Genomic DNA, 23538 nt, shown 5'->3' with positions numbered 1-23538 from the left:
TGAGACAGATGCAGCTACTTACAGCCAACCATTGAACTAATGTCCCGAACTCAAATGGAAGGGGAAGGGGAAGGATTTAAAGAGGTGAAGGGGATGTCAACCCCACAGGAAAAGCAACAGTATCAAATAAACTAGAGATCGCTTCTCGGCCTTTTGGCTAAGATCAAGTGTAGTATCAAATAAACTAGACACCTGGGAGCTCCCCATGAATAAGCCATAAACCAAAGAGCATACTCAAGCTGCGCGCCTTCCCTGCCAGAGAAGAGCTTGACTGCAGAGAATGCTCTGACCCCTGGGACTCAGGAGAGAGGTGGAATCCCAGGAGTGCTGACAGAGGCTTACAGAATCACAGGAGGAACAAGCTCCAGCCAGAGACAGCTAGAACATCTAATACAAGAGAGTACCAGATGATGAAAGGTAAATGTAAGAATCTTACTAACAGAAACCAAGACCACTCGGCATCATCAGAACCAAGTACTCCCACCACAGCGTGTCCTGGATACCACAAAACACCCAAAAAGCAAAATTCAGAAATGAAATCGTATCGCATGATGTTGGTAGAGGATTTTAGAAAGGGCATTAATAACTCAGTTAAAGAAATACAAGAGAACACTGCTAAACAGGTAGAAGTCAATAAAGAGGAAGCAAAAAAAAGAAAAAAACCCTTAAAAATAGCAGGAAACCTCTGCTAAACAGGTAGAAGTCCAAAAGGAGAAAACACAAAAGTCCCTTAAAGAATTACAGGAAAACATTAACAAACAGGTGATGGAATTGAACAGAGCCATCCAGATCTAAAAATTGAAGTAGAAACAAACAAACAAACAAAGGGAGACAACTCTGGAGATAGAAATCCTAGGAAAGAAATCAGGAACCATAGATGTGAGCATCAGCAACAGAATATAAGAGATGGAAGAGAGAATCTCAGGTGCAGAAAGCTCCATAGAAAACATGGACACAACAATCAAAGAAAATGCAAAAAGATCCTAACTCCAAACATCAAGACAATCAGGAACACAATGAGAAGACCAAACCTACGGATAACAGTTATAGATGACAAGGAAGATTTTCAACTTAAAGGGCCAGTAAATATCTTCAACAAAATTATAGAAGAAAACTTCCCTGTCCTAAAAAAAAGAAATGCCCATGAACATATAAGAAGCCTACAGAACTCCAAATAGACTTGACCAGAAAAGAAATTTCTCCCAACACATAATAATCACAACAACAAATGCACTAAATAAAAATAGAATATTAAAAGCAGTAAGGGAAAAAGGTCAAGTAACATATAAAGGCAAGCCTATCAGAATTACACCAGACTTCTCACCAGAGACAATGAAAGCCAGAGACCCTGGACAGATGTTATACAGACCCTAAGAGACCACAAATGCCAGCCCAGGCAACTATACCCAGCAAAACTCACAATTACCATAAATTGAGAAACCAAAGTATTCCATGGCAAAACCAAATAAGCAAAATATCTTTCCATGAGTCCAACTGTTCAAAGAATAATAAAGGGAAAACACCAACACAAGTAGGGAAACTATGCCCTAGAAAAAGCAAGAAAGAAATCTTTCAACAAACTAAAAAGAAGGTAGCTGCAAGAACAGAATCCCAATTCTAACAACAAAAATAACAGGAAGCAATAATAACTTTTCCTTAATATCTCTTAATATCAATGGACTCAACTCCCCAATAAAAAGACATAGACTAACAGACTGGCTACATAAACAGGACCCAACATTTTGCTGCATACCAGAAAGCTACCTCAGAGATTAAGACAGACACAACCTCAGAGTAAAAGGCTAGAAAACAATTTCCCAAGCAAATGGTCCAAAGAAACAAGCTGGAGTACCCATTCTAATATCAAATAAAATTGATTTCCAACCCAAAGTTATCAAAAAAAAGGGGGGGCACTTCATACTCATCAAAGGTAAAATCTTACAAGATGAACTCTCAATTCTGAATATCTATGCTCCAAATGCAAGGGCATCCACATTCATTAAAGAAACTATAGTAAAGCTCAAAGCACACATTGTACCACACACAATAACAGTGGGAGACGTCAACACCCCACTCTCATCAATGGACAGATCCTGGAAACATAAACTAAACAGAGACACAGTGAAACTAACAGAAGTTATGAAACAAATGGCTTTAACAGATATCTACAGAACATTTTATCCTAAAACAAATGCATATACATTTTTCTCAGCACCTCATGGTACCTTCTCAAAAATTGACCTTATAATTGGTGGCAAAACAGGCCTCAACAAATACATAAATAATGAAATCATCCCATTCATCTGATCAAATCACCACAGACTAAGGCTAATCTTCAATTCCAACATAAATAATACAAAGCCAACATTCATGTGGAAGCTGAACAACACACTATCAGTGATAACTTGGTCAGGGAAGAAGTAAAGAAAGAAATTAAGATTTTTTCGAGTTTAATGAAAATGAAGCCACAACATACCCAAACTTATGGGACACAATGAAAGAAGGCCTAAGAGGAAACTCATAGTTCTGAGTACTGCTGAAAAGAAACTATAGAGAACATACACTAGCAGCTTGACAGTACACCTAAAAGCTCTACAACAAAAGGAAGCAAATTCACCCAAAAGGAGTAGACAGCAGGAAATAATCAAACTCAGGGTTGATATCAACCAAGTGGAAAGAAAAATAACTATATATAGAATCAACCAATCCAGGAGCTGGTTTTTTGAGAAAATCAACAAGATAGATAAAACCTTAGCCAGACTAACTACAGGGCACAGGGACAGTATCCTAATTAACAAAATCAGAAAAGAAGAGGGAGATTTAACAACAGAACCTGAGGAAATCCAAAACACAATCAGATCCTACTACAAAAGGCTATACTCAAAAAAACTGGAAAATCTGAATAAAATGGACACTTTTCTAGACAGATACCAGGTAGGAAAGTTATATCAGGATCAGATTAATGATATAAATACTCCCATTTCCCCTAAAGAAATAGTAGCAATCATTAATAATTTCCCAACCAAAAAAATCACAGGACCAGATGGGTTTATTGCAGAGTTCTATCAGACATTCAAAGAAGACCTACTTCCAATTCTCCTCAAACTATTCCACAAAATAGAAACAGAAGGTACTCTACTCAATTCATTCTATGAAGCCACAAATACTCTGATACCTAAACCACACAACGACCCAACAAAGAAAGAGAACTTCAGACCAATTTTGCTTATGAGTATCGATGCAAAAATACTCGCAAACAGAATCCAAGAACACATCAAAACGATCATCCTTCAAGATCAATTAGGCTTCATCCAAGAGATGCAGGGGTAGTTCAATATAAGGAAATCCATCAACCAAATCCACCATATAAACAAACCCAAAGAGAAAAAACACATGATTATCCCATTAGATGCTGAGAAGGCATTTGATAAAATCCAAAACCCATTCGTGATAAATGTCTTGGAAAGATCAGGAATACAAGGCCCAAACCTAAATATAATAAAAGCAATATACAACAAACCAGTAGCCAACATCAAAATAAATGAAGAGAAACTAGAAGCAATCCCACTATAATCAGGGACTAGACAAGGCTGCCCACTCTCTCCCTACCTATTCAATATAGTACTTGAATTCCTAGCCAAAGTAATTAGACAACAAAAGGAGATCAAGAGGATGCAAATTGGAAAGGAAGAAGTCAAAATAACACTATTTGCAGATGATATGATAGTATATATAAAGTGACCCTAAAAATTCCACCAGAGAACACCTAAACCTGATAAACAGCTTCAGTGCAGTAGCTGGATATAAAATTAATTCAAACAAATCAGTGACCTTTCTCTACACAAAGGATAAACAGGCTGAGAAAGAAATTAGGGAAACAACACCCTTTACAATGGTCACAAATAATATAAAATACCTTGGTGTGACTCTAACTAAGGAAGTGAAAAATCTGTATGATAAGGACTTCTAGTCTTTGAAGAAAGAAATGGAAGATGTCAGAATATGGAAACATCTTCCATGCTCATGGATTGGGAGGATTAATATACTAGAAATGGCTATCTTGCCAAAAGCAATCTACAGATTCAACGAAATCCCCATCAAAATTGCAACTCAATTTGTCACATAGTTAGAAAGGGCAATTTGCAAATTCATCTGGAATAACAAAAAACCTAGGATAGCAAAAAATATTCTCAACAATAAAAGAACCTCTGGTGAAATCACCATGTCTGACCTCAAGCTTTACTACAAAGCAATTGTGATGAAAAGTGCACGGTACTGGTGCAGTGACAGACAAGTAGATCAATGGAATAGAATTGAAGACCCAGAAAACCACACATCTATGGTCACTTGATCTTTGACAAAGGTGCTAAAGTCATCCAAGTGGAAAGAAGACAGCATTTTCAACAAATGATGCTGGCTCCACTGGAGGTTATCATGTAGAAGATTGTGAATTGATCCATTCTTATCTCCTTGTACAAAGCTCAAGTCTAAGTGGATCAAAGACCTCCATATAAAACCATAAACACTGAAATTTCTAGAGAAGGAAGTGGAGGAAAGCCTCAAAGATATGGGCACAGGGGAAAAATTCCTAAACAGAACAGCAATGGCTTGTGCTGTAAGATCAAGAATTAACAAATGGAACCTCATAAAATTGCAAAGCTTCTATAAGAAAAAAGACACTGTCAATAAGACAAAAAAAGACCACCAGCAGATTGGGAAAGGATCTTTACCAATCCTAAATCTGATAAGGGACCAACATATACAAAGAGCTCAAGAAGCTGGACTCCAGAAATTCAAATAACCCCATTAAAAATGGGGTACAGAGCTAAACAAAGAATTCTCAACTGAGGAATACCAAATGGCTGAGAAGCACCTGAAAAAAATGTTCAACATCCTTAATCATCAGGTAAATGCAAATCAAAACAACCCTGAAATTCCACCTCACACCAGTCAGAATGGCTAAGATCAAAAATTCAGGTGACAGCAAATGCTGGTGAGGATGTGGTGAAAGAGGAACACTCGTCCGTCCATTGCTGGTGGGATTGCAAGCTTGTGCAACCACTCTGGAAATCAGTCTGGTGGTTCCTCAGAAAATTAGACATAGTACTATGGGAAGATCCAGAAATACCTCTACTAGGCATATACCCAGAAGATGCTCCAACTGGTAATAAGGACACATGCTCCACTATGTTCATAGCAGCCTTATTTATAACAGCCAGAAGCTGGAAAGAACCCAGATGTTCCTCAACAGAGGAATGGATACAGAAAATGTGATACATTTACACAATGGAGTACTACTCAGCTATACAAACAATGAATTTATGAAATTCTTAGGCAAATGAATGGATCTGGAGAATATCATCCTGATTGAGGTAACCCAATCACAAAAGAACACACTTAATATGCACTCACTGATAAGTGTATATTAGCTCAGAAACTTAGAATACCCAAGATATAATTTGCAAAACACATGAAACTCAAGAATAAGGAAGACCAAAGGGTAGACACTTCTTTCTTAGAATGGGGAACAAAATACCCATGGAAGGAGTTACAGAGACAAATTTGGAGCTGAGATGGAAGAAGGGCCATCCAGAGACTGCCTCACCTGGGGATCCATCCCATAAACAACCACCAAACCCAGACCCTATTGCATATGCCAACAAGTTTTTGCTGACAAGACCCTAACATAGCTATCTTTTGTGAGGCTATGCTAGTTCCTGGCTTATACAGAAGTGGATGCTCACAGTCATCTATTGGATGCAACACAGGGCCCCCAATGAAGGAGCTAGAGAAAGTAGCCAAGAAGCTAAAGGTATCTGCAACCCTATAGGAGGAACAATAATATGAACTAACCAGTAACCACCCCCCCCCCCCAGAGCTTGTGTCTATAGTTGCATATGTAGCAGAGGATGGCCTACTCAGCCATCAATGAGAGGAGAGGCCCTTAGTCTTGCAAAGATACTATGCCCCAGTACAGGGGAATGCCAGGGCCAGGAAGCAGGAGTGGGTGGGTGGGTTGGGGAGCAGGGCAGGGGGAGGGTATAGGGAACTTTTGGAGAGGAAAATAGGAAAAGGGATAGCATTTGAAATGTTAATGAAGGAAATATCTAATGAAAAAATTAAAAATAAATAAATAAAGACCTACATTGAGAAGGTCTCTGAATTGATACGAAAAGGAAAAATAAGACTTCGACAATTAGTCGGAATGGATCTGGCTGAAATTGTGGCACCTTCTACTAATGCCGAAATTGCCTCATTATCGGCACAAGATGAACACTGGCAAAGAGCACGCAGTAATTTCTTGGGAGAGATTAACAACAGATACCCTAAAAGCAAGCAGCTTCAGTTCCTAAAAAGAACTCACTGGATTCTCCCTCATCTAATAAAGGGAAGGAACTCCAATATCTGTAACCCCTACATTTTACACTGGTGCCAGTATATCAGGAAAGACTAGATAAAAATCAGAAGATGTAAGTAAGAGCTGAGAGTCCCTATAAGTCAGTTCAAAATCTGAATTATATGCAATAATCATGGTGGTGTCAGATTTTTCAAGAGTCTCTTAAGATAGTAACTGACTCTTAATATGCAGAGAAGGTTGTTTTACACATGGAGACTGCTGAACTTATTCAGGAGGATTATAAATTGACTTCACTATTTATTCAGCTACAACAAATAATTAGAAATAGAAGTTCTTGAAATTGGTCAGCTATTGATTAGGAAGTATACTAGAGGCTTCAGGATTCCATAAAAAACACCATGTTAACAAGAAAGGTTTAAAGAGAGAATTCTCTATCACTTGGCAACAAGCCAAGGAAACTATGAGGTAATTGCCTACAGGAACTAAGCCTAAGGGTACCCAAAGAAATGACATTAGGCAAATGGTTGTCTTCCATTTTACATAATTTGATAAACTGAAATATGTGTACCATACTGTAGACACTTATTCAGGATTTCAGTAGACAACTGCTTTAGCATCAGAAAAGGCTTATTCTGTAAATACATATTTGTTAGAAGTTATGCCCATTATGGGAATACTCATACAAATTAAAACAGACTGTGGTACAATATTTATCTCTAATAAGATAAGACAGTTTTTTTGCATACTGAGATCAATAAAGAAAGACTGTCTTTCTTCAGGTTAGTTTGATCACATAATCAAACTGTAATATAATTTTGTATACATGCCATTGTAAGAATTGTATGTAATAACAAGTCATGAAAAATTTGTACCCAATAAGTGTTATTGGCAGTATATAGACATTATAGTCTCATCCGGTTCCAGAGCTGTCTCCATATACAGAAACACAAACATCACCACATACACAACACCTATTTTGTTAATTGTGTTAGTCTTCCTTTTCTTCTCTGTCACCAAGGACTGCAGGAGGTCTCCCTTTGTCATTTCTGATTTTTATCAACTTGGAAGGAACCCATGGCTTTTCTTTTCCTGTGGAAACATAGGCATAACCCCTCCCCCAGGGTAACACATTTCACATTTTCCATTCTGATGCCAGCCTGTTTATATTAAGGATATTCTGGCAGTCGTCTTTCTTTATTGATCTTCATTAACCAATCTGTACACCCTACACGCTCCATGTGAATCTCTTTACAGAACTATATGTTGCTTGTAAGTTTTGTATACTGCAGGATGACAGAAGAGAAAGACAGCCCTGAAAAGATGCACATTCCGAGATGCTGAGATTCTGGGACCTTCCATTCCAGCTTTGTTTTTTTATTCTACCTCAACTGCATTGAAGCTATTTCTTTTAAAGACTTGCTTCCAGAACTTCTCCAGAACAGCTAGCTTACCTATCCAGCCTTTCAGACTGTCATAGTCAAGATATCAGCTAAGCAATGAATTTTCTAAGTACATAGTAACTGGAAGGCAAATGATGCTAGCTAGCTCTCCTTTGGTAAAGCCAATTTTCCTATTTCCCTTTGGACCCCCAGAAAGGAATTCTTCACCCCAATTCAGCTGGAAGCAGACAAAAGAAGATCATCGTCCAGGTTCCTTATGCTGGAGTGGATGGTTCTGGTTATTTTATAAATTATATTGTCATTTAAGGGATACTTTACAAATGTAGTTTTAGGCAAGGAGGGAACTAGAGAGCTTAAACTTAGGGATTTCTACCTTTCCTTTCTTCTTCTCTATCCTTCTTTCTTAGGTAAAAGGAAAGGGGGTGGAAGAGAAAGGGGAAAGATAGTAATAAGATAGAAGTTAGAGAAATAGACAAATAGGGATAGGTTAGCAAATTTAAGCAAAACATATTTATAATTGATACAAAGTTGAAGTTATAATTTCTTACATTGGTACAGAATTTATTTGATACAAATTTAAAGTTTGATTGATATGAATTTCTTATTGATATAAAATTGGGATTAATATTATTACTCTCATATAGCCATTGTGCCTATACAACACATTTAAGAATGCAAGGCATAGACCCAGCCCTTCTATAACTGCTATTATAAACTGTTTTTAGATGATTAAGCAATATGAGTTAAGGGCCAGATAACAAACTCATGGTTCTAAGTTAATTAAAAGGGTGTTTCTGAGATATTTCAAATAGAAATGGCTGAGAGTACCCAGGGCTTTACAGTTCAGAAATGCTTTGGGTAGTCAGAGAGTCTTCAAAGGTGTCAGAAGTCCACAGAATACAATGGTTATGGATATTTCTTTATTAGAGATCATTTGACAAGGGACCTGTCTGCTCCTGACAGCACCTCTTTCTTAGATGCAAAGAAGAAATTGAACATCAATAAAGCTGCTCCAGTTGTGGTGAGACAGCCACTGGGCAAGATTTTCTTCAATTCATCTATAGACAAAATACTGTCCAAAAAAAAAAGGACACACTTTGTGAAATAGTCGACTGATAATCTCTGCCAAGATGGGGTAACTAGCCCTTTAAAATTCTGCATTACAAAGGTCTATCAGAGATCCTGGGACAGAAGGCTGAAGGCTGATGCTCCAATGCTTGGAAGAATGAGGGACTGTCCAGGTGATCAGCAGTCTCTATAAATTGGCTAAGTTTTGGAAGCTATGTTTTGTGCTTCTCATATTTTGAGGTAATATTAGTCATTCTTGGATTTCTGATGGTGTTGAAGACAGGTAGTCTCATACCCAACCCAAACTGTTTAGCATTGAGAAAGATGATATAGATTTGAGAGAATGGTTTTCACATGGCATACAATCTAAAACCAGTACATAAGTCAGATGTAGAATTATAAGTCTTTTAAGTTAGGATAAATGACAGAGTGCTTTATTTAATTGACAAAATTGATGAACTAGGTGTTAAGTGTATCTTATACTTTATGAATTGTAAAATGGTAATAGTTATACTTAATTTATATCTGAGGGAAAAGAGCCTTTTAATTGGACAAAAAGGGGGCAATGCTGTGGATGGCCCTGGTGCTGTGTTTGTATCTTGATGCTAATTGTGCTTTCCCAAGAGGGGCTGCCTAGGATGAGGAGGGAATCACATACTCAGGGGACTTCTTGTGAACCTTCTCACCATTTTATCTTGTAAAATAAAAGGTAGATTGTACAGTTGAAGGGAAGGTGGAGCTGAAAAGTTTTAGGAAGGAGGAGAGAAAAAGAGAGAGGACAGAGGAAGATGGAGGAGGAGGGGGTGGAAGGAAAATGGAACAGAAACAGGTGACCGCAAGTTATAATGGATCTCATAGCTGGGGAATATAGTAGTGTAATAGTGCACCTGCCCAATCTAGGCAGGCAGCTTGTATTCATATTAATGGAGTTGTGTTTTCTTTGCACAGGCTTATTTGGGTTCCTTACCCAATATTCTACCATAGTGTAGGCTATATATGGCAACATCCTTCTAAAATTATACTGTGAAATATGAAGAAAAATCAGGATTATCACATTTAATTAAAAATATAATTATAAAAATATAAATCAATATAAATAAATAAATATATCATTTTTCCATCTTTCACTTCAATCCTTATTTTGTCCCCCACTTCCTCTAAAATTCATGACCTATTTTTGTGTTATAAGAGAGCTACAGGCAATGAATGACTGCCAAGAGAGGGAGACAATCTTCTCCAGGGATGTGCCTCCGATTGGTTATCCAATACCAGTGGTTAGCCTGAAATGTATGCTTTTATCAACCGAACCTTGCCTAGCAAGATGCAATAAAACTAGACATAAGCCCTCATATGAAGCTCATGGAGGCTACCTAGTAGGAGGAGAAGGGTACAATGAGCAGGATGCCTACTCTTTTCTGAAAGGAAACAGTAGAGCAATGGATCTGGGAAATAAGGGAGATGTTTGGACTAGGAAAAGGGGGAGGAAGGGAGGCTGCAGTTGGGATGTGTTGTATGAGAGAAGAATAAATTTTTCAAAAATAAATAAAATTTTTAGATCATTTTTTCTCAGGTTCTGAGGGAGGGGGAGAGTGAGGAGATAGGACAGAGAGAGGGAGGAGATGTGTGTGTGTGAGAGAGAGAGAGATTGCAGAATACTCAGTTTTAATTTGAATGCCTATACCACACTTCTTAAGCCCAAACTCAGAGATCATTATGAAAAATGGAATAGAGGGTTGTGAAAACCAGTAGTGGATGACTGCAGGGAACAAGCCATTGCACATATTAACTCACAGCAGTTGTTACTGCATGTTCATGACCTCTACAAGATCAAGCATGGATTGGAAAGAGTTCACAAGGTATCAGTCCTTGCCTACAAGCTGCTGGCAGTGATGGCTGCTGGAAGAGAAGAGCACATTATTTTCAGAGATGTGGCTCCTGTGAGGCTACGCATGCTCCAGTAGATGGCTCCACACCCATGCACATACAGGTAGCAGTCTGGACTTGGAGGGGTAAGGAGGAAGTTGGGAAAGAAAAGTCATGCAAGTGTTGGGAGGAATTAGAAAAAAATAATTTCTATGGCCTCCCTTGAAGAAAGTTTATCAGTCAACGGCTGTACAAACCTTTGTGTCCTATATATATTACATACACATCATGAAATCTCACATGCAAGTGATTTCCAATTCATCATATACTATTCTTTTGACACTTTTCTTTTCTTTCATTGGACAATTGTTGCAAGAGTATCATGACCCTACAAAGAAATTGGATTTTTTTCTGTCATAGGCTTATGTGCTCCAACACCTTGCATATCCACTCTTCAGTCCTAACATGACCATTACACAGAACTGCTCACCGTGCTATAACTTTTCTCTCTACCAGATATATGACTAGTATTTGCCTCCTAAAAAGCCTCCCTAAAACTTTCACAAGGAGCACCTTTAACTTTTGGTATACACACATCATAAACTTAGAGTTGAGTGATGTTTACATAAGAAAAGGTCCATTCATAGACTTTCCTAAGCAGGTGAGCATGTTCTGATTTTGATGTGTAGTTCTCAAGTTACAAGTGAAAGTGAACATTTCTATTAATTAATACTTGTTGAATGTATGTATTTATCCTTCTATGGCATGTCTGTCCAAATATTTTATTCATTTTTGTCTTTGTCTAATTCATTGTGACAGTTTATACATTCTTTGTAATATTACTGGGTTATTAATTAGTGATTGAAACATTTTCCAGCAAAGAACTTTTAATTCTTTCCCCTCTTGTTATATCTGTTTTGTTTCTTAAAAGGCGAGTTGGGATAACCAAGTTCCAAGGTCCCCCCACAGACTCTCACTCTCTGTTATTGACACTTTGGGGATTTATCTTCTGCAGTTGTGTGAAACAGAAGTTGGGTATGGATTCTGAAGCTGCCTCGTGAAAATATAATTTTTTAGATTTTTCTGTGTTTTTTGGTTTTCGGGGGGGATAGTTTATTTACATTTCAAATACATTTTCCAGTATCCATGCCCCACCCAAACCCACTATCCCATCCCCTCTCCCCTTGCTTTTATGAGGGTGATCTCCCACTCATCCACTCACTCCTGCTTCCCCACCCTTGCATTCACCTACTCTGGGGCATCAAGCATTCACAGGACCAAGGGCCTCTCCTCCCGTCGATGCCTGACAAGGCCACCCTCTGCTACATATGTGTCTGGAGCCATGGGTTGCTCCATGTATATTCTCTGCTTAGTGGTTTAGTCCCTGGGAGCTCAGGTGTGGAGGGTTGGTTGGTTGATTGATATTGTTGTTCTTTCTATGGAGTTGCAAACTCCTTTAGCTTCTCCAGTCCTTTCTCTTAACTCCTCCACTGGGGACCCAGTGCTCAGAGTCCAGTGCTGGCTGTGAGCATCTGCTTTAGATTTTTGGATCATTTTCTCAGATGGAAGGTGGCTCCTGTATTTGGAGCACACATAAATCACCTTGTAGAGATTTCTATATGAGAGAGGCTTACTGATAATAATGAGTGCCAAGGTGTCAGCCATGGGAGTAAGTCACCAAGAAAGCAGATTTGAGTTTTTGTCAGGTCCCTGGATGATCATGTTTCTAGCCATAGCCACAACCTTCACCAGGGGATTTTGCATTTTGAGAATGTAGTGGTTTTCAAAAAGTACTGTATTGTAAATCTTCTAACGACCCAACCTTACAATCTAGAAAAAGGAATGTTTGTAGAAGTATGAACTAAGCCGGGCAGTGGTGGCACAAGCCTTTAATCCCAGCACTTGGGAGTCAGAGGCAGGCAGATTTCTGAGTTCAAGGCCAGCCTGGTCTACAGAGTGAGTTCCAGGACAGCCAGGGCTATACAGAGAAACTCTCTCGACCCCCCTCCCCAAAAAAGGCACACTTAAAATGGCCTGCCATAAGTAGACCATTAGGTAATGTCAACAGTCTATAATAATTGTTATGGTTTAGACTCTGTGTTCAATGTGATTAGACTAGCATTTCATACCTGCAATCCTCTTCCTCAAAAATAATTACTCAAATTTTAATAGAGGAATATCCTATAATATACCAGATTATAGTCATCCTGCTTAATCAGAATCCTTTAACAATGATGTTCTGAAAGCTTACCACATGAAGAGAAGACTAAAAAGATGTGACAGTTAAATACAATGTGGTGTCCTAGAAGAGAGTCCGGTAACCGTGAATTTCAATCAGTGTTAATATCAGTGTAAAATCACTAGTTTTACCTACCCTGTTGGCTTATATAAGATGTTCTTATAGGAGAGAGTGTATGTGGAGTTACAACAGAATCTTTATATAATCATGTGAAATCTTCTGCAATGTTCTCAAGGAATTTATTAAGCCTTAAAGAAATTTGTATTCATTATGCAGGGCTTCATTTTCTTCAAATTGTGTGTGTGTGTGTGTGTGTGTGTGTGTGTGTGTGTGTGTGTGTGTGTGTGTGTTTGTGCATATACTGAGATGAGAAAAAAAATTGTGCAGAGAAGGTTCAAAATAAATAGAACCTAGAGAAATATAAGAATTATCAAATCATTTTCACAAACCAAACTTGTATATACAAATTGAGTTGTACATATCAAATTTTCTGGTGTCATAAAAATGTAGAGTTTAATTCTCAGTACCTCACAATCTATTAGAAGTACCATGCAACTCCAGCAGACATCCCATACTCAAGTTCAGGCCCTGCCAGGCAGAAGAACAGTAGGCAGCCTGCCCATGGGACATACTCCTTCATATCACATAAACACAAACATCGCTCCACCACAACCACTTTGCCTAGTCCCTGGGCACAACTTCAGACTGTCTCCTTCTCAAGTGCAGGCAGGCCATACCAGACAGAAGAACTCAGGCTCAGAAGCCAGATCAGGTACCATAACTCCAGATAGAACACTGGCCATTAAATCACCTCCACTCTTTAGTGTATCCCAACGACACCTCCAAAACCCCTCCCCTACTTACCACTCTGTCCCAAATTCAACTCAAATAGAGGGCCCCTGCTCACCAAGGGGCCATGTCTGCCTCCAGAAGTCCAGCTCACAGCTTAGGCAGAGAACTTCTCCTCAACCACAGGCCACACAGACCAGAAGACAAGAGAAGAAGCAGACACCAAAAAATAAAGCATCCATCTAACAAGGACAAACTAGGAAATCAACATCTAGACCTATAATCACTTGAACTAAATGCCTGGACACTGGGATAAGAACACAATCAACATCCAAGGCAATATGTTACCGCCAGAACCAGCTATCTTACTACAGAAAGCCCTGAATATCACAACACAGCTGAAGCACAAGAAAAAGACCTTAGAATCAGCCTTATGAAGAGGATAGATGTCCTTAAAGAGAAAATGAATAAAAATCCCTTAAAGAAATGAAGAAAAAGACAAACAACACACACAACACTAACACACATATACAGACAACACAACACACAAAAATACACACCACTTACAGACACACCACACACAGATAATAATAAATCTTAAAACATGTATCATAAACTCTCTCCCCCTCCTCTTCCTCTTCTCCCTCTCCCACCCTCTTATTCTCTTCCCTCTCTCTCTCCCCCTCCCTCCTCATCTTCTCCCTCTCTCCTAAGTCCAGGGAAATATTATAACTCTTCACCTGATACCGTAGTTCCTTCACTAAAGCAGATGAGATTGGAATGGTATGTGTGGAGTTCAGATAGTCTTCTATTGGGCTTGTTCATCATAAGCTGGTAAGTCACTGTGAACAAAGAAGGAAATGAGTATGACATAGCCATTTCTGAAGCCTCATATCCGCAACATGACCCAGGACTCTCCTTCCATTATCCTACCCCACTTAAGTCCAACATGGCAGCATATAATCCCAGAATAGGGCCTCAGAAAGCCCAGAAAAGTTCTGGGCTTGGAACTCAACTTGAATTCCTGCCAACCACAGTCTCTCATGCATGCCAGGTATTTCTAGTGTACAGAGACTTGACTCTTTTAAGAGGCCCTGCTGTGCAGTAGAGCACTGAGGTTCCTAGGGATCTCTGGACACCACAGCAGCTGAAGACTGAAAAGCTGACATGGAACCAGTGATGTAGATGCTAATAGGCAATAGCCAGAGAAAAGAATTTAAGGGAATGAAATGCAAAGTAAAATATTGAGTTAGGGGGCTGAAGCGATAGCTCAGCAGTTAAGAGCTCTGACTGCTCTTCTAGAGGTTCTGAGTCCAATTCCCAGCAACCACATGGTGACTCACAACCATCTGTAATGGGATCTTATTCCCTCTTCTGGAGTGTCTGAACATAGCTACAGTGGACTCATATAAATAAAATATATCTCTAAAAAAATAAGATATTGAATTAGAGAGGGGTAAAAGAAAAATAAGTTAACACACATATTCTCTGAAGGAAAGAAATATAAATGTTTTGAAGGATGCATAGATGCTAAAGAAAGAAGCTAAAAGTAGACAGTAATATAAAGAAATATTGACTTTGAAAATAAACTGAACCCCTCCATGAATGGTGAGAAAAAATATGTAAAAATGTTTTCTATATGTGCATAGACATTGAATTAAAAACAAACAAAATGTCAACAGATGAAAAAATTAGTTACAATAAAATAGAATGAGAGGATAATTAATGAGAATTAAATAAAAATGAAAAGAATAGCCCATGTAAAGCTAGGAAACACCACCATACAGAAAGTCATAGCCCCATATAACCCCAACTACCTTAGCTAGCTTAAAAAGAGAAACATAAGATGAAATGATAAATAACTGAGACCAGCTTAATACCAATTATGGATTATTACCATTCTGATCGTTCATATTTTATTTTTAATAGCCATAGTGGCTTTCTGTACCATCTCAAAGAAAAAAATTTTAGAATTATGACTAAACATTTTAAAAGATACTGTGACAAAGGAATTAAGGCACAAGCCTGCAGTGCTACCATGTAATGGAATTAAAGGAGATCTTGTCCAGCAGGCCATATATACCCCCAAGGTTATGAAGAATTTGGATGGCATCCCATTGATGTGCTAGATTTAAAACATTTAAAGAAGCTGTCACTAGATGTGGTATGCATTCACCATTTGTGAAGGAGCCATTAGGTTCTTGGGTGACTTGAAATACAGTAATCCCCCAAGACTGGAAAGATATGTCAAAGACAATATTAGAAACTGGTCCTCAGTTATGATGGTGATCATTGTAGAAAGAAGAAATTAAGGAGATAGGCCGGAGAAATAAGGCTAGAGGTATCAATATTTCCCACGCTTAGTTTCTAGGTGAAGGTCCATATGCTGAGGTATAAATGGAGGTTGAATATGATGATATCAACTTGGCCTTAGGTTTTATGGAAGCTTTAAGTGCTAGTAACAAGGCTGAAGAAATGGGGAAAAGGTCTGACCATTTACCAAAACTATACAAGGTCCAAAGGAAGCATTCACTGATTTTTTTACAAAGATTGAAGGTTATCACATTCAGGAGCTAGGCTAGTATTAAACAAAACTTTAGCTTCAAAAAATATGCTAATTCTGAACCAAAAATAGTAATCAGACCTTCAAAAGAGTGGTGAGGAACAAATAGATGAGTGGATTAGAAATATGTCAGATCTCCAGTCAGAATGGCTAAGATCAAAAACTCAGGTGACAGCAGATGCTGGCGAGGATGTGGAGAAAGGGGAACACTCCTCCATTGTTGGTGGGATTGCAAGCTTGTACAACCACTCTGGAAATCATTCTGGCAGTTCCTCAGAAAATTGGACATAGTACTACCGGAAGATCCCGCAATACCTCTCCTGGGCATATATCCAGAAGATGTCCCAACCGGTAAGAAGAACACATGCTCCACTATGTTCATAGCAGCCTTGTTTATAATAGCCAGAAGCTGGAAAGAACCCAGATGCCCCTCAACAGAGGAATGGATACAGAAAATGTGGTACATTTACAAAATGGAATACTACTCAGCTATTTTAAAAAATGAATTTATGAAATTCCTAGGCAAATGGATGGACCTGGAGGGCATCATCCTGAGTGAGGTAACCCAATCACAAAGGAACTCAAACAATATGTACTCACTGATAAGTGGATATTAGCCCAGAAACTTAGGATACCCAAGATATAAGATACAACTTGCCAAACGCATGAAATTCAAGAAGAACGAAGACCAAAGCATGGACACTTTACCCTTTCTTAGAAATGGGAACAAAACACCCATGGAAGGAGTTACAGAGACAAAATTTGGAGCTGTGACGAAAGGATGGACCATCTAGTGATTGCCATATGCAGGGATCCATCCCATAATCAGCTTCCAAATGCTGACACCATTGCATACACTAGCAAGATTTTGCTGAAAGGACCCAGTTATAGCTCTCTCTTGTGAGACTATGCCAGGGCCTAGCAAACACAGAAGTGGATGATCACAGTCAGCTATTGGATGGGTCACACGGCCCCCAATGGAGGAGCTAGAGAAATTACCCAAGGAGCTAATGGGAACTGCAACCCTATAGGTGGAACAACAATATGAACTAACCAGTACCCTGGAGCTCTTGTCTCTAGCTGCATATGTATCAAAAGATGGCCTAGTCGGCCATCACTGCAAAGAGAGGCCCATTGGACTTGCAAACTTTATATGCCCCAGTACAGGGGAATGCCAGGGCCAAAAAGGGGGAGTGGGTGGGTGGGGGATTGGGGGGTGGGTATGGGGGACCTTTGGGATAGCATTGAAAATGTAAACGAGGAAAATACCTAATTAAAAAAAACCCACAACTGAATTTTTCCCATTGGATAAAAAGCAACTACAAGGGACAACTATACCTTGGTTGGCTGTGGATAATTGCTAATAGGTCGATGTATTCATGTAAGGATTTCAATTCTGTTTATAAACAATTCTCATCTCAAAAAAAAAAGAGAGAGAAATATGTCAGATAACGCTTGTGGTTCTGTTTTTCTGCTTCTACCCTTGTGGTGATCAGGAACCGCAGCACACTGAACCAGAAAAATGCAACAGAACTGAGCTCTGTGAGCCATGTCTTTCCTTTGTGGGTGAAGACACTGGTACATACTAAGAGGGAAAGGATGAAGGAAAGTCCTGGACAGGTGGGTCAACAGAATGGAGAGTTTGGGGAAGATTTCCTCCAGAGATCTCATTGTGACAGCTCTTTAATATAACAACTCTTTTAGACAATATTCAATAAAGAAGCTCTCTCAGATGATGTTCAACAACAACAAAACAGGCTTGAGTGTATACTTTATTTGGACTGAACCAAGAGATATATAGTTTTCGACAAGGGGGTAGGTATATCCAGAATGGGCAAACGTCACTGGCTGAAGCTAAGCTACTGAGACGCCAAATTAGCATTCCCAGAATCTCAGGTACTTGCTGAATGACTTTGCTGGGTAGGGAACAGATGAGGGGAATGGACCTCAAATTCATTATGGGATTAACTGACATTCCTGGGGAAACAGTATGGGGTCCAGGATCTCCATGTAGAGCAGAGGAAGTCCCCCTGACTTCAGTATCCTGTAATTTTCTACCAAGCTCAGGGCTTTCTGGTAGTGTCAGAGTTTGACCTTAGCAGCAGGGTTTCATGGCATTGGATTTCATACTTATGATGCAACTATAATAGGGAAAATAATCTTTAAAGGTTTTAAGAAAAATCAAAATGTCAGACGTTCTAATTGTGGACATTAGAACACATGGGTCATTTCAAAAGGGATTGTAGGCAAGTAAGTACTAGAAACAAGGTTTTGTTTTGTTTTTGTTTTTTGTTTTCCTAGAGATAATGCAAAAAGAAAGCCCCAGTCTTCTGGAATATGCAGGCAAAGTGGCAAAGGCTGACACTGAACTAATGAATGCAGATAATTAAGGCATACCCCTGTGGATAAATGCCCTAGGGAGCCTCCTACAAGCTATAATATCAAATTCAAGTCAGCCATCTCAGGTCAACAGGGGATAAACTCATCTGCAGAGCAATTAAACAGCACTGCAGTTTAATTGACAAGACAGGTGATCTAGCCTCACAGACTGCCTCAGTAGCTATTTCCTCAAAAACTGCATCCAGGAAAACTTCAAAACACCTAGCTAAGATGGTCCTGGCTCAGGTTGTTCCAGCCAGGACTTCAGTTAAGCTCTGTAGTATCCCAACACACAGAAACTGGGCAGCAAATGATACAGCAGGTCTCCCAGGTCTTATCTCAATTTTCTTAAAAGGAGTGAATTGCTAGATGTTAATGGACTTGGTCAAAGAGTAAACACAGTAAAAAAAAAAAAAAAAAAAAAAGGTTACATTCACGGGTTTCCTTCTTTCTTTCATTTTGCCTTTTCATTCTTTTTCTCCTGTCTAATGTTAAGTAAAAAGAGGAGAGAGAAGAAGAAAAGGGAGGATATAGGAATGAAAGGATGAAAGATAGATCATTGAATCTACTTTATACTAAACAGCATTAACAAGTCAAATATTGTACACTGGTATGGAATTTTGTATAATGATAGAAAATTAAGGTTGTATTTTTCTGCAACATACTGTATATAAGTTCTAACTCTTCATTTAAATAGTGGTCTTTGAGCCAAGACCAGACAGTATGGTAATATATCTTGATCAATATATCTTGATCACTCGTGATTGAAAGTATTCCAGAGACCAGCTTGAGCTGCAAGGTTCAGGTCCTGAAACCAGGAAGGGGCACCAGCGAAAGTGAGGACACTGAGCTCCTGTTGACTTTCAAGCATGGGGCCCCAAATAGCTCCAATTTTATGTATTTTTTATGAACTTATACAATCATAATCCTGCTCTCATGAGCTGTGATGTCATTGGTTATTTTATTAAGAGAAATCATAACATATTGCATAAAGCTCCAACCTTTCCTTTCTCCTACCCCTTCCCACTGGACCAATCACCACCTAACCTGATTTTGTGAAGCAAAGTACAATTTCAGCAAGCCAATATCAAATGTTTAGCCAGGTATGTCCCATAGGCACGCAAGCCAACTGATAGCAAATGTGGTTACAAAGTTACACAAGGTGAGAGACAAATTAAACATTCCTATGTATCAATTCAGTTATCAGCTAGATAGCTGCCCGTATTTCACAGTACCATTTTTAATTGTGGACAGAGAAAAGTATTCATTGTACCAAGCAAACTTTCTTGACATGTACCTATCAATTCCTGATATTAACTTTCTAAGAACTATTTTCAAGCCTATTGATCAGACATAATTTTCCTATTTTCTAAGACTCTTGATCTGACCTAGCTTCCTCATTTGAAGTCTCTGTTGAGCAGGCATAGTTTCCTCAGAACAATTATGCAAGCAGGACACACTGCTCTCTCCAACTGCCACTGGCAGCAGTTTCACTAAGGACATAACAGGGCCCAAAATACCCAGGTTGAATGATAACATATGGAAAATAAACAGAGGCAAAAGGAGGAAAGGAGGGTTATTGAGGAAAAACATAGATTCATCCACAGGGCTTTCAGCCTGAGTGATCTCGGCCTTGCCCATGACCAACAAGGCAAAACAAAAATACTGCTCTGAGTATAGACAGCATAGTGAAAGCAAGAAAAGCTTGTAACACATGCAACCAAGGAAATAACCATACAGGCCACCAAGTTTACCACAGGTCGTTGTGAGGTTTATTCTCTTGCTAAGTAATGTGATGCCAAATTCTAGCCCTAAAAGTCCTGGTTGCTACAAGGAACAACCAGATCTGTGCATAGACCTGAATGACACGATGTGACGTTATCTCTCGTTACCCCTTATTAGTGAATAAAGATGCTTACAGCCTATATCTAAGCAAAACTGTGATAGGTAGGATTTGGGGTCTGAGGATAACCATGAAGCAGAAGGTGAAGTGAGGAAGAAGCTGCCATGGGGTAGGTGAATTATGAAAAGATAGCCTTGAAAGCTAGCCAATTGGAGTTAAGAGATATCCATATGGAACATGGCAAGTTATAAGTCAGGGTTAATGATAGGGAAGTAGACATAATAGCATAGAGGGTAGATATCTGACCAGTCCTAGTGTTGATTAGGGCTTATTATAAATATAAAGGCTATATGTCATTTATCTGGGAACTGAATGATCAAAGGCAGGATAGAAAGCCCAGACTGAGATTAAATACTTTCTACAACAGGTCCTTGCCATGTGGGAAGGGATTTCCATGGGCCTTGCCATAGTAGAGTCCCATTAGTGAAACACTCATATGCTGTTCCCTGAAGATGCTGCATGGCCACCACCATGGGTCAGATTACTTTAAACATATAAAGACTTGGAAGTGGGGTGGATTTGATCACAGTGCACTGTATAAAAGTATGTAAGTTTTCAATACTCAATAAAAATATTTTTAAGTTAATATTTTGTTCATGAGTATACACACTAAACTATGTCAACAAAAATGGACTTTCTTCACTATTTTAATCAAATGTTTCTAGTTCATGTTTTGGGTCCTGAACTTTGGTTTCTTGAACAGTAAAATAACTATCCTTAATGACCATAATCAATGATTTAATCTTGACTGTGCTAATTGACTCAGATTCTGCTTCAGTGAGATGCCTTTAGATCTCAGAGCAGAGAGCAGACATGAAGCACTTCCTCCTCTTCTTAGACTATGCAGTAAGTACTGTGATCATCTTCACAGCAAATACAGAACAAGACTAGAGACTGCAAAGAACATCATGAAAACTTCTCAAACAATAAACTTCAGATGTGATTTTATGGAAAGATGAAACAGGGCAGAAATATTTTATTTCTTCAATTATCACCATTTAATTTGGTTAATTTTCCCTCTTATTTTGAGGAAAAAAAAATCCCTTATGAATTAAAGACTTTGAGCTGCCGGTATTATAAAATCAATTAGACTTGCACTCTCAATAGAGAGTTGTGAGCAGAAACAATGATTACTGGAAGGCACTATCACAGACAGGTTATAAATAATGTGTGTTAACAAAGCCGGTCAAGGAATCTTATATATCTCAATGATCAAAAGATGGGGAAAAAACAAGGAAGAGAAGGCAAGAAAACCATGGCATTGCATGTAAGGGTAGAGCAGAAAATGGGATTAAAAAAAAACAGCCTCAGCCTGGTGGTGGTGTCACCCCATTTTAATTCCAGCACTTGAGAGGCAAAGGTGGAGGCAGGATGATCTCTGTGAGTTCAGAGCCAGGGTCATAGAAAGAGTTTCAGGACAGCAACAGACTATAGAGATAAACAGTATTGGAGATTCAAAACAAAACAAAAGAGCCCCTGGGAGTCTCTGTGGGAGAGACCAGACAGTGCCCAAAGAGACACCATTCAGTGAAGAACTTACCTACACAACTCGCAATGAAACAGGTGCTGAGGAGTAAGATGGAAATCAGAGCAGCCATCCAGAGTCTCAGGGACCAGCAGACTACCTGCCCTGTCAGATGGCAAGCAGATATATTTACCAGAGGACCAAAAATCTTAGAATGCCTCCCCTGTCAGATAGTAAGTAGATGTACTCACCATAGGACCAAAAAGCTTAGAGCAATTAACGAACAGACAAAATGCTCAGAATAATTATGAACTTAAAGTAGGAAAAAGTTGTCAAATCTCTAGAATAAATGACCAAGTCAGCTCTGAAGCATGTGCACATACCCACATGGACACACACACACACACACACACACACACACACACACACACACACACAATCTAGAATCATTTCACCCTCAGGCACCTGCAATTTCCATGACCTTATATTTTAATCTTAATTATCACAGTCTTCTGTTGATGTCCTGTCTTTTCACATCTCCCTTCAGTATATGGTTTCTTATTTTTTCATGGTTTCTGGCGCTGAGACATCATACTTCCTTCAAATCCCTGTGGTTCTGCTATCTTGGTCCACTCCATCACTTCAGCCTGCCCACTTGGATGTACCATTACCCCAGGCACCTCATCATCACATCACACACTCCCACTTCTTCCCCTCACCTGATGATGCAGGAATGCCCACCTTACCTTGGGCTGGTCTTTCCTGCATCATTATTGAGCTGTATGTTCAGAAAATCACAGGCTTCTTGTATTTGCCTCTCTGAAATAGGACTCAGGTTCCTGGCCCCTTTCAAAAAGGTCAGCGCTCACAGTCAACCTTCACACCCCCTAAGCTAAATTCACTAGAATGGCCAATGCTGTACATATATAAGTCACGGTAGTCTACACTTCTCACTATTTAAGGACATTTGAAAGAGGAAATTGAGAAACATACCTGACATTGTTCCTGAAAACTCTCATGAGAAGGTTATCATAACTTGTTGAGTTCCTAATGTGGAAATCTCCCCCACTTCAAAAGAAATTTATCTATAAACAATATTTACATTGTTTATTTACAAAACTTTATTTGGTTTATTTATTTTCTATAAGGCTTAATTCGTATATTGAACGGGGTTCTAGGAAACAATAAAACATTTGATTGAATGGCTAGAACTTAGATGTTATGCATTAATGTAGTAAAAAAATAATAAGCCGAGATATGCTGAGAGATGATAAAGCAGTTGGTTGTCTTGCAAGCATGAAGACCTGAGACTGATGCTCAGAACCTGCCTAAAAATGTCATGTGTGCAGATACATGACTGTAATGGCAACATTGGGAAGCAGAGACATGTGGATCCCTGGGAGCTTCTTGTCCAGGCTAATTGTTGTTCTTCAGACCCACAAGAGACCCTGTCTCAAAGGAAGTGGATGGTGCTCCTGGGAACTGTACCTGAGGTTGTCCTTGAAAGAAAG

General features: G+C 39.0%; 1 protein-coding gene and 1 pseudogene across 2 annotated transcripts in view; one reads left to right on the top strand and one right to left on the bottom strand.

Moving 5' to 3' along the window:
- Nucleotides 1–22983, bottom strand: part of Clec4b2 (C-type lectin domain family 4, member b2) — a 31804-nt gene extending 8821 nt beyond the window's left edge. The window contains exons 1-3 of one of the 2 annotated variants that reach the window (XM_017321668.1): nt 22774–22983; nt 22103–22192; nt 14458–14559 (exon numbers count right to left, since the gene is read on the bottom strand). In XM_017321668.1, the coding sequence (XP_017177157.1) occupies nt 14458–14559; nt 22103–22192; nt 22774–22798 (217 nt within the window). In that variant the 5' untranslated portion in view covers nt 22799–22983. The remainder of the gene's footprint in view (nt 1–14457; nt 14560–22102; nt 22193–22773) is intronic. The other variant, NM_001004159.2, reaches the window with a different exon arrangement.
- Gm22946 lies at nt 138–207 on the top strand (annotated as a pseudogene).
- Nucleotides 22984–23538: the final 555 nt, after the last annotated feature.

This window comes from Mus musculus, chromosome 6 (genome assembly GCF_000001635.26).
Source record: "Mus musculus strain C57BL/6J chromosome 6, GRCm38.p6 C57BL/6J".
NCBI lineage: Eukaryota > Metazoa > Chordata > Mammalia > Rodentia > Muridae > Mus > Mus musculus.
The sequence above is the reverse complement of the archived record's forward strand: the minus strand, read 5'-3'. Positions and strand labels throughout refer to the sequence as shown.